Source organism: Phascolarctos cinereus, unplaced genomic scaffold (genome assembly GCF_003287225.1).
Source record: "Phascolarctos cinereus isolate Bilbo 61053 unplaced genomic scaffold, phaCin_HiC Scaffold_726;HRSCAF=1367, whole genome shotgun sequence".
NCBI classification, from domain to species: domain Eukaryota; kingdom Metazoa; phylum Chordata; class Mammalia; order Diprotodontia; family Phascolarctidae; genus Phascolarctos; species Phascolarctos cinereus.
This window is the reverse complement of record NW_027556098.1, coordinates 396,037,668-396,050,316: the sequence shown is the minus strand read 5'-3', so window position 1 is coordinate 396,050,316 and position 12,649 is coordinate 396,037,668. Positions and strand designations below refer to the sequence as shown.

At 46.7% G+C, this 12,649-nt stretch overlaps 1 protein-coding gene across 1 annotated transcript; it reads right to left on the bottom strand.

The window, feature by feature from the left end:
• Window positions 1-759: 759 nt before the first annotated feature.
• On the bottom strand, window positions 760-12,405 carry ICMT (isoprenylcysteine carboxyl methyltransferase). Its single transcript, XM_020975116.2, has 5 exons — window positions 12,115-12,405; window positions 8,501-8,589; window positions 7,412-7,581; window positions 6,266-6,483; window positions 760-4,493 (listed from the first exon to the last, which is right to left on the bottom strand). The coding sequence occupies exons 1-5, from the start codon at window positions 12,295-12,297 to the stop codon at window positions 4,311-4,313; spliced, it is 843 nt and encodes a 280-aa protein (XP_020830775.1). The 5' UTR covers window positions 12,298-12,405; the 3' UTR covers window positions 760-4,310.
• Window positions 12,406-12,649: the final 244 nt, after the last annotated feature.

Below are 12,649 nucleotides of genomic sequence, written 5' to 3'. Positions count from 1 at the left end.
CGGTACCCCTCCTGGCCATTTCCTCAGGTCCTATTGATTCTGTTGCTACAATTCTACCTTGCACCTGAGCCATTAACCTAACCCTCATCACCTCTCACTGGACTCCTTGCTTCCAGTCTTTAGCCCTTTCCTATCCCTCCTCCTCTCAGCTGTCAGGCCCACACTCCAGAAACACTGGTATGGCCATGCCATTCCCCTGCTCCAGAAGCTCCATGGCTCCCTTGTCTGTAAACTCCAGAGCTTGGCATTTAAAGCCCTTCTGCCTCGTTCATTATTCCTCTTTTTCACAAATGCCCCATTCCAGATGAGCAGGATTTCTCAGCCCCCATCTCTGGGCCTTGCATAGGCTGGCCCCATACCTGGAATGTTCTCCTTCCTCGCCTGTCTCTTGGACTCTCAACTCAGCTACCACCTACGCGAGGCCTTTCCTGATTCCCCCAGCTGTCACTGCTTCTCCCTCCCCTCCACCCACCAGATCTGTATACAGTGCATGTGTGTGTGTGTGTGTGTGTGTGTGTGTGTGTGTGTGTGTGTGTGTGTGACAGACAGAGAGAGAGAGAGAGAGAGACAGACAGACAGACAGACACCCCCTGGAGATGGGGAATGTTTCATTTTTGTCTTCGTATGCCCATGCCTGGTCATAGCAGATGCTAAGTTAATGCTTTTTCAAGTGAAGTGACTTCATATTAACAGTTTCTCCAAGCGAAATCATCCAAGGCAGTTTAAGAGAAATGTTTTAAACCCCACACATTCTTCATATTGAAATCAAGAATAATTTTATTTAAGAATTGGAAAGAATAATCAATATCTGTGAAAGAAAATTCATTTAAAAATATTTAAATAAACATTTTCTTCATGTAAAAAGAAGAGTAGAATAATTACTCCATTAATTGAATACATCCTGGGTCTGGGGTAGTTTCCAAGAGTCAGGCACACAGGACTTCTCCAGGTGGATCCTGGTAAAAACAGATGTCCCTAGCCCATCCCAAGTGATCAAACCTTTGCAGGAGCAGGGAAACAGTAGAACAATGACACAGCTTCCCCCCACGGAAGAAACACTCAGATTTTTAGAGCATCCCTAACTTAGTACAAAAGCCACATAGAATAGGAGCTCAGAAACTACCCCAGGCAGTAAGTAACAAAGTGCCAAGGAGGGACAGTGGTTTACTGGACTCATTACTGAGAGGTGATTGCCTATGGTGAGTTGGGGCTAAGGTTTCATCGAGCCTTAAACAAAGATATTTGTATTAATAACCTATAGGTTTAGGAATATATTTCTATATATACTTTCCCCCCCTCATTCCTGAATTAGGAAGAATATTATGTAAATGGTGGGAAAGGCAGGACTAATGAAACTGACCACCTTTTAGGCATCAGTAGCAATCTGTACTAAGGAACAGTCAGGTCCATGTCATCATTTACTGACCTTGTAAAAATAGATTTGGCTCCTAGTACTACTCATTCCCTGTAAACTCAACCCAATCTGATGCACGGAGGAGTCCTGTGAGTGGCCACCAGGCTGGCTGAAGAAACGCTGCTCCATTTTACACAGTTCTGGGCCCACGTTTCACAGGACCCTTTTTCTGGATAAGAATATATATATATATATCCATTTAAAAACTTTGAAATAGAAAAAAGCATCTCCCACCACTTTATTATTTAGAAGGAATTAGTGATGTCAACTTCAAAGTGAATGCCAGAGAAGCCGTGAACTTATCCATCTAATTTTCTGTACTGTACACAGTTATTGCTAAGTTTATATATTGTAAATGAAACTGAAGCTCATGATATCAGACGGAAGTCATACGTACTCAAATCCTGCCCTCAAATATTTTTGTGTTCTCCCCACAAGTCATTGCCGATGTCTGCCCTGGTTAAGGTAGAACTGATTTTTCACCTGCTCCCATAGGAATGCCATCATACTTTTCTAGAAACCAGATAATGAAACACAGTATCCAGGGCAACTGAATAGCAGCAAAATGTCACAGCGCCACCTTAGGACCTGGAGGTCTAGGGTAGCCTGGGATTGGGGCTTGGTCAAATGAAGATAATGCACTTGGGGATCTAAAAGGACGAGTAAATAATTACACCCTGATACCTATGTAGCCTTCTGGTCCATGAAACATGGGTATAGTAATTAACCTGCCACCCAAGAGCACATGCCACAGTAAAAGCTGTTGAAAGGACAAAACATGTGGCCTTCAAAAAAAGAAATGGAATTCTGGATTTGGTCCTTGCTGGGTTCAAGCAAAGAAAAATCCTTCTTCAAGGGCCTAGAGAATGATGGTCCCTCACAGAGCACGAAGTTCTAAGAGCAGAATCTGCTCAGCTCGGCATAGTCTGGAGAAGAACAAGTTGGGAACTAACTTAAGGGGAGCCACTAACTAAGTACATGTCATTTCATCACCAAGGGCCAAAGGGTTACTTCAAAGAACCGATGTAGCAAGCGACTTTTTCTTAAAGTTATCTCAAGCTTGTAACTACAGCAAAGACTGAAAAGTCCAGCAATTATCCATGCAGTCCTACCAGCAAGTTTTCCTAACAGTAATCAAAGAACTTGTAAAGCCTCTTTGGTATATAGGAACAGAAAATAAATTAAGCCATGAAACCTGGAAACAAGTAACATTTCTAAATTGGTAAGACCCAAGATGCTTTGAACATACATTTTAGGTCTGTGTGTATAATGGGTACACACACTCATTTTCTCTATTTTGCACAGACTGTAGTTTTCTCTTATACAACATCTCTCTCATTCATCTGAGTTAAAAATGTGTAAGAGACATTCTTTCTTATGAATCCTCACAACACCCCTGTGAGGTAGGTGTCATTATCCCCACACAGCATGTGGGGAGATTTAGGCACAGAAGGGTTACGTGACTTTACGCAAGGCCTCTTGGTGAATCAGTGGTAGAAGCTTGCTCTACCCACTGGCCCCAGATGCCTTCACATTCATAGCTAGCTAGTGTCACTTGGAAGGATCTCACACCCAGACTAAACTCTGTATCGATTCCAGAATCCAATAGGCATTTTACCTCTTAAAGCTTGTACATCTGACTTATAAAACCAATCATTTTCCCTGCACTTGGGAAACAACAAAGAGGATCCCAGGTGGGATCATAAAATGGATTTTCATGAGTGAACTCAAATTTGTAGTAAACGTATCATCAAATGCCAAAAATCATGAAGCACACTGGAATTTGAAAAAGAGAAGAACCAGGAAGTGGAGGTTAACAGTAAATTTTGGATGAAATGCCAGAAGTACAGCCGATAGGTAGGCAGGCAATGACAGGGGTGAGTAATGACCAGCAGGGTTTCTCAAAAAGTCTACAATGACAGTTTGCTGTTCCCTGCTCCCCCTTTCTGATAGCGACAAAAAGAGGCCCCGACACCGGGCAGTCTTTCACAAACTTCACCTTTGGGGAAGGGATATCAAGCAGGAAACAAATCTTCCCACAAAGGTCATGAAGGGTCTTACTGGATTTGGGGAAGTTGCTTGTTACAGTGTATTTAGCACTGTAGGGAAAAGCTGCAGTTTTAAAGAGTTTTCACTCACCTTCAGACAATCTAAAATCATTTCAAAATGTTAAGTTCCCACACCTATTTGCTGCCAAATATAAATGTGAAGATTTTTTAAAAATCAAATGAGTGAATAACATTGCTACTTAAAAAAAAAGGACAGAAATGGAGAGGGCCAAAGCATCTTATAAGCAACATTTTCAACATGGTACCGATGCTTGTGCACTTGAAAAGGAAGAGAAACAAAGAGGTTAGAGTAGTGAGGTCTGGGCTTGCCTGTTAAATCAAGTTTTACAATCGAGTTTCTAATGCAAGTAAGAAGCACTTATATCCCCCCCCACCCCACCCAACACAGCCACAGCCACAGCCACACCTTTTTGCCTTTTTCATAGCATCACTTATAGGGAAGCAGTTAATCCATCAGGGTTGCTGAATCTTCTCTACGGTGTCTCCACAGCCAGCTCCTCTCTGGTGGGCAAAGGAGACACTGGGCAGCTTGTCACCGTGTTCTGTTCTGAGGAACACCACCAGAGGAGACGAGTCACTCCCTTCTGGTCTGCTTTGAGCTACAAGTCCTACCTGCCACAGCTAGGGATAAGGATGGATCTCTGCACCTTCAGGGATCCACTTCAAGGCCTTCTGACTGCCCAGCCCTTAGTGTTCCTCCACAGCATAACTGGTAAAATACAAAATGACTCCTAGAATCCTTCACCTCCTACCAGAGAAGCATATGCGGCCCAGAGTTGGAGTCACCTCCTCCAGAGACACCAGCACCCTTCACGCTGCACCTAGGCCTAGAGTTCTACCTTTACTCCTTTAATAAAAGGTAGGCCTGTGGGCACCTTCTTTTTATATTCTAGATATTCTTCTCCAAAAAAGTGGATTAACGAGATTTCTTCCTCTTCTGTTCGATCTCGAAAAAATCGCCAAACGGTCAAAGCATACGCAACACCGCATATCGGGTTACAGAGCATCACCTGGAGAAGGGGAGGAAGAGAAGGAAATTAGGAGGACTGAGATTAGGAAACACACACACACACACACACACACACACACACAATGAAAGGATTACATGAGATGCTCTCTTAAGGCTCCTTTTAGCTCTAAAGTTGCAAGAACATATGAAATCAATCCAGTTTCCATTAAGTCCCCAAAGTCACTCTCTTGCACTGTACTAGGTGCCTACGGTTGGGTGCTGCTCATTTTTTTCGGTCACAGAGGACTACTGAAGAACATCATTAATGCTCTTCTAGGAACTGAAATTGATCTAGCAATTAACTAGTCACCTCAATTTGAGCCCAGGCTTGCCTGCTATCACTTAGGGGCGACTTCCCTGGGGCTTAGCTTCCTCACAGGTGTGGGAGGTAGGAGATGATGGCAAATTTCCCTTCCACTCCTAAAAGGCGACATGGCATGATGGAAAGAGCGTCGGGCTTAGAATCAGGACAGACTCAGGTTAAAAATCCCAGCTCTGACAATGAAGAGCAGTGTGACTGCGCCCAGCTCTCTTCACCTTTCCACCTCAGTTTTCTCGTCTATAAAATAGGGACAATGATAATAGTGCTTTCCCTAAACACCTCACAGAGTTGTTTTAAGAACCAGATGAAATAATATGTGAAAAGGACTTCACAAACCTACGTAAATGTGAGTTATTACAAGTAATCGACTCTCCTAGTTACTTAATAACAATGAAAAAAAGCTGCAGCCTCCTCCTGAACACGTGCGCCCCCTCAGATCCCTGAGCACCTCGCGGTGTCTCGGAGCAGGTGATGGAAATGGTGGTGTTCTCAGCAATCAAGCCAAGTGTGAAGGTTGGATGTCTGCAGACTTGATGGCTACAGAACGTTTCAAATACTGTCATGTAAAAACATCAAAGCCAGAGGAAGTAGCTGAAGACAATAAAGTGCCGTGCAGCGAGTGACGTGAAACCTCTCTGGGGGCAATATGGCCCAGCCCTCCTACTGAGCCCCCTCTGATGGCTTGACTGTCTTAGAGATGGCTTCCAAGGAGCAACTCAGTGATGCGTGGTCAAGGAATAGAGCAAGGCCATTTAGGTCACACTGGACCAAGGCTGTCAGTGTGGCCTCATTAAATGAGCTAATCAGCGACAGAGCAAGCCTTCCCTAGGTTCTGCCCAGATTCTCCCAGCACCTCACTTGATCACCTGCCCCCACACTGTGCCAGAGAGGAAAGAAGAGAGAAAAAAGCAGGTACAGTCAGCAGCAGCCAGCACCCTCTGGCATCTGCAAATTTAGGGAGCATCAATCTGAGACCCACCATGTTTTACCACCTCTGGGAAAGCATACTGATTTTGTGGGTGTGGGCGCTCCCTTCACTGATGCAGACTAAAACTACTCTACAATCTGGAAAGCCTTTGGGAGTTGCTGGAGAGGAAAAATTCACCATCCTGAAGCCAACCTACAAAATGAGCCTCTTTCCAATGAGCAATGCTTATCCTCAAAGGATAGACATGCTGGGTCTACATGGAAAGCCCTTCTGGCTTGGGGGAACCAGACAGGATTTATGTTCCGGTGTCATCAGCTTCAAGAAGAGAGGTCACTACCATGCTACTCTGAGGCGATGGAGGAGGCCTGGAGTGAAGAGAGACTCTATTGAGCAGAACACACCACATTATTAAACTAGGCCTATGGACTCCTGACTTCAGGTAGGTTCCTATTCAAAACATGTTACAATGCAAATCTTTAAAAAACTACAGGAGAGAAGAATGCTCTCCAATTACAAACAGTACCTGGGTTCCAATACTCCAGTAAAACCATCCAACATAAGAGGGGTGCCTGAACCAAGCATACACCCCACTTGTCACCAGAGTGTGTGTCTCTGATTTCTCGTTCTGAACAACATGGTTGAAGTTGGAACCAGCTGTAAACATGGCAGCTTTCCGAAGACACTCCCCAAAGACCACCATAAGCAGCCCAGTGATGCTGAGCCATGTTATCTGCTTCATTTCTGCAATAAAAGACACAAGAGAAAACAAAAAAATTGAACTTGATCTGGAACCTTACCTCTGCTTAAAATCCAGCTCTAAGATATCACATCTGTCAGGGGTGGAAAGATGATATAACTATTTTGCCAGGGTCACATGGCAGCACTCATGTTATAGCAGCAGTGATATTAAAACGTCAGCACAATATTCCTCCATAACTTAGGTTGTCCATATATCTACATAACATAAAACACCTCCACATAAAGCGAGGAATTAAAGGGCAGTGCCCCAATACACAACGTCTATTTCCTCTAAGTAGTCAGCTTGACAGTGTGTCCTGGCTGCCAGGAAGATCAATTCCATCACCCACTACTTTGGTCATGATTGCAGTGAAGAAGGAAATAGCGGGAGAACACAGAGCGCATTTGGCCAGAGACCTCAAAAGGCAACTGCCAGACTTGACTTTGAGAGCCAACTTTATATTTAGTATGTCACAAAGCCACAGTCTTATTTCACTCGATTTCAGAGTACATTACAGGTATAAGAGTTTAAAGGTTTTTTTTTTAATAATTGGTTTCCTTTGTAATTCAATGTTCTATTTTATGCATTTTATTTTATTTTATTTTATTTTGTATTTTAAAAACATGACTCTGAAAAGTGTGCTCTCCACACTTCACCAGAATGCCCCAGGAGTCCACAGCACAAAAATAGGTTTTGTAAGAACCCCTGGTCTGGAACTACAGAAGGCTGTGAATTTAAACGGAACACCACATCATACTGGATATAAAAGGAAAAAAAAGTTGCTGACTTTGCCCTCAATTCAAAATCAAGAAATGATATCCAGCAGATGAAAAGAGGGAGGGAAAAAAAACTGTATCTAGACCCCAAAGACAGTCAAATGCTATTCTCCTTAAATCCCCATACCCAAGGGGAAAGGGTATACATACCAACCTGGCCAAAAGTAATTTTCAGCTGTGAACTCTATCCAAGAAGAGACAGCAGCTACTGTATACTCCAAACTATGGTTCAGGAGAAAAGAGTCCAGGGAGAGACTTTTGGGATTATTGACTGCTGTCACTAAATACTCAGAGTAATGGAATAATGACAAGGAGCACATATACCTAAAAAAAACAGAAAAAGAAAAAAGAGAAGGAGAGATAGATGGCAAAGAGTCTAGAGTGAACCCAAATGTAGAGCTGGGTTGTGATGCTGTTCAATCATGAAATGTGTGCTGTCGCCTGGTCCAAAGCCGACTCCCAGCACCTGCTGCAGAATCACGCCTCTTTTGCATAGCAAGAATTTTTACTGGGACTCGGTTTTTCAATTCCATAAATAAGAAAACATTAGGTTACTATATTATATGCTGTTCAGACCTCTTAAAAATGGCCATTACATGTAAGAAAGCATGAAAATGGAGGAATGGCATAAAATAAAGCGACAATGTATGTCAATTTATAAAGTTCAACACAACTGCAACATAATTCCAGTAAAGAAGGCTTAGATGGCTCACAGTATTGATAAGAGGATATAAAGCTTTTTACCTTTAGGTCACTGGTTCAAATCCAGGTCAGGGACTAGAAGGCTCAAGGGACTGAAATCATATTGTAGGGAAAAATCCTACAATGGCCCGTGGGGGATGCACTAGATGTGACCTAATAGAAATTAGAGATGGAAAAGGCCTATGAATCCAAACAGAGCCTTTCACCTTGATGTCATTGATCCCATTCAGGTCAGGGTGAGACACAGCATTGAACAAACAGGTGAGGGACACCTGCAGGGAGAATTTCACTCAGACCTGTCTCCTGCCAACAACAGGGCCAGATGACAATGATTAATCCTAATGATTGAGACCTAGGAATCTGACCAGAAACTGGAGATGAATGAATTGATACAGAATAGCCTTCAGCAAGTCAGGGATGAAATACTGTGACCAAGAGGTGAAAGGGGTAACGAAGCACTATTTCTAAATTCCTTGATCCATCCACGCCAACCCAACCGACCCCCTCACTGAAAAACAAATATGAATAAGTTATTGCTTACCAGCCAAAGTGATTCCAAGAAGACTGGCTAAAACTTAGCAGCAATCCACATCCAAAGACAAAGCCAAGAAAACAGGCCCGGATGGCTATCTGAAATGAGAGACAGAGACAGAGAAAGGCTCTATCACCTCACATCCCCACAGGATACTGCACCACAACACAAAAACCTCGGAATGCTGACCCAGATGTGGCAATACTTTTTACATCAACATTTCAAAACCAAGCTTTTTTCCCAGCCTCAATTCAGGATTTTGTAAAGGGGATTAGTGAAGCTAGTCTACTGAGAGGATAACCGAGTAACGTGTTCTTCCCCAAGGTTACCCCTAAAATATAGGGCAGAGCCCTAGAGAGCACCCAGCCTCAGGGGCCAAGGCAAGGACTGGCCCTTTTAACTTGTCACAGGACACCTTCCATTATATAAAATAAAGTCATATGTTTGCGCCCCACGCACATCTGCCTCTGCTGCAGCTGCTAAAAAACAAGAACTTCGAATGACACCCACTTCCCTGGGTAGGGAGGGTGTCAAGTCCTCCTCCAAAGATCTCCCCCGTACCCTTAGGGAAAGCCAGCCATCAGATCTGAACGTGGAATAGGTTATTGCAGGAGGGGGGACCTCCCAGAAGATCCATCTCCCCTGTCCACTCCTACCAGAAATGCAGCCACATAAAGGTCCAGGCCTGTCAACTGCTCCCAAAGAGCCCCTTCTCAGTCCCTCCCCTAGAAAGCCCATCAAAGGCCTCCATCACTGCTGCCTTCCCTACCTATTGTCCCTCACTCACAGACACTAACGCTCCTAACTCTCCATCCTTCCAGAGCTCTTATCTTCAACCACGATGAATCTCCCACTCTATCCCTATTCCCCAACCCTACCCTTGCCCCTTACTATTCCCCCCACTCCTACTCCTTAACTGCCCCCACCTCCTCCTCGACTCCATCTGAAGGTCCCTGCCACCCCCTCTCAGACACCAGAAAATTCTCTGAGCCTTCTTCATCCCTTGACACCCCTTTTCCCACCACGCCCTCAACTGCTCTGGCACTACTGCCCAGCTCCAAGCATCCCCAACAACCTCTTCCATCACACTTCTAATGTCCATAAAACCCTCCTGCCGATCCCTATCTCCTGCTCTCCAGCCCTGTTGTGCAGTGGATATGAGCACTGGTCCTGAAGTCAAGAAGACTCATCTTCCTGGGTTCAAATCTAGCCTCAAACACTAGCTGTGTGACCCTGAACAAGTCATTTCACCCTGTTTGCCTCAGTTTTCTCATCTATAAAATGAGCGAGAAAAGGAAATGGCAAACTACTCCAGGATCTTTGCCAAGAAAACCCCAAAACAGGATCATAAAGAGTCAGATATTACTGAAACGACTGAAAAATTGATTTCCCACCACACAGTTCTAATGCTGTACACTACCATCCCACAAAGTTAGTTTTTACATGCCCTACACTCAGCTCCCAGCCCTGTCCCCCCTAAACTCCCTAATGTGCCCTATTCCCCCCTATTAAATTGCACCATTGCTCCAACGCATCCTATGAACTCCCAGACCCATCACTTCTATCTCCTGTATCCCACTCCTTACTCCTAATTGTTTGTTCCACATATTCCAGTATCCTGTTATCCCTTTACTCTCCCTAATACTCATGTCTTCAGTCTCCCCAAATGCACCCCACCAACAAAATCCAATTGGGTATAGTCTGACATGAACTCCCTTTTGAAGGAGAGAGAACCCGGCCCCAGACTTTTCTCTCATCATCGTCCATTCAGTCACTAATTCATCTAACCTATAATCCCTAGCTTTCTTTTATCCTGATTAACAGGCTAATGCTCCCCCACAAAGGCTGACCCAGCCATACCCCACATTAACCAATACTACCCCTAAGTACCTCCCAGTGACTACCTCTCAAACAATGCTCCTCATAACTCACCCCAGTAATCACCACCTCTACCGCCCACTCTAACCACCCCCTAACCAAGTATTCCCCTCTAAAACTCTTAGCCAACTAACTCTAGTAATTATAATTCCCCTACCATTACTACCCATATAAGCCATACATCCTCCCCCTCATGCTGCTCCTAACTGACTCCACAAACTATCGCTTCCAAACCTATCACCCAAGCCAGACTCCATAACTGCCCACCCTAATTACTGAGGAGTCAAAGCACCCTCCATAATCCATAGCCAGCTAACCTTGATAACTTCAACTGTGGCCTCCACCTTAGTAACAGCAGCTCTCCATAATTATGGCCTCCTATACAGTCCCCACCCATTAACCAACTCTACTTCCCATAACTCATAACTGATATAGGGGACTATCAAATCTTCACCTGCCCCCACAACCACCGGTCTCCATAATAGTCCTTATCACCACACCACCAACCACTACTTCCTGTAAACTCATACAGGACTTTAGTTTTCAACATCCCACACCCTTCCTGCCTATCTCTTAACACTAGCAGCTCTTCAAAGAACCCCCAGCATCTGCAGCTTCTTGTAAATGCTCTCTACCACGCCCAGATGGAAGCTCCCCATTACTCACAAGAAACTGATCTCCCATGGACTCCTTTACCCCTTAGTATGTGCAGCTCCCCATAACTGCCTTGTGGACCACCACACCCCAAAAAATCACAGCTCACTATTACAAGGAACTAAACCAGATTAAGTACCACCTGATTCCATTCTGGGCCCACCCAAGTCTCTCAGTGTGCTCTTCATAGCTACCTCCTAGAACCCACCCTCCTCCAAACCCCACAGACCTTCACTGCTCAAAAGGAAATGATCTCAATAAACCCCAGCCCAGTGTTACCCAGCTCTTCACTACAAATGGCTCCCCATAACCTCCCAAAACTACAGCTCCCCATTGCTCACAAGCAATTGATGCACGTAAGCCCCACACCCTTTCTAATGGCCTCTGCCTCTCAAGAATGGGCAACTCTCCATAACTGCCTCTCCTGGAACCACATACCACCAAACTTCAGCTCCCCAATACTCCTAAGGAACAAAACCAGGTAAACATCACACAAACCCCACAGGCCTAGAACCTCAGTACAAAGCAGAGCCCCATAATAGCTCCCTGAACTGTCCCCCAAACCCAAGCTCCCAAGGAGCTGACACAGGTAGGCAACCCCCCACCCCTCGTTGCCTGTGGCTCCCCATAACTTCCCCTGGATCGCCCAAACCACAGCTCACCATTGCTCCCAGAGCTGACTCAAGTAAGTAACCCCTTTGGTATGAGGGGCTCCCCATAACCGATTCCTGGGTCACCCCAAACCGTGGCTGTCCATTGCTCCCAGGGAGCTGGCCCAGGTTGGCACCCCAGTCCCAATGGCCCCCCTGAAGTCTTCCTCACAGCTGGTGGAGAGCTGACTCAGGTCGGCACCCCTTCTCCCAACGGCTCCCCATAACTCCTTGGTTCCCCCAACTGAAGCTCCTCATAGCTCTCGGGGAGCTGACCCAGGTGGGTGCCCCCCACCCGCCACACCAGCGGCTCCCCATAACTCCTCCTAGCTCGCGGGGAGCTGACCAGGCAGACACCGCCGCCCCCCCCCCGCCCGGCCGCCCGCACCACTCCCGCACCACGCCCGGCTCGCCCCCGGGCCCGGCCGGCCCGGGGCTCACCTGGTAGCGAGGCGGCCGGTAGAGCAGCAGCAGCAGCGCGTTGAGCGCCGCCACGTACAGCGCCAGCACCGTGCGGGCCTGCAGGCCGGAGCGCGTGAGCAGCGGCAGCCCCACCACCGAGGCGCCCAGCAGGAAGGCGGCCAGGCTGAGGCGCGCCTCGGAGCCCAGCGCGGCCGGCGCCATGGCACTCAGGGCGGAGCGAGCGAGGAACAGCGGCTTCGGGCGGCGGCCGCGGCCGCCGCTGTAGCCCCGGGAATCCCGCCGGCCCACCGGCCGCGCCTGCGCACTGCGCCGCCCGAAGCCGCGCTCTGACGGAACTGTGCCCGGACTGGGACTCCCCGGCCTGGGCGATGAAGTATCGCGAGAACGTCACCGCCCGCGGGGACCGCGGGCCTGAAATTGGCGGGAGCTGGGGACGCCCCGCCCTCGCCACTCCCCCTCCCTCCCGCCCCGCCCCTCTCCGTCCAGTCCTGCGGGAACAGCCCAGCCTCTTTGACTTAGAGCCGGCTGGGACCTCGGGGACGGTCTGGTTGCA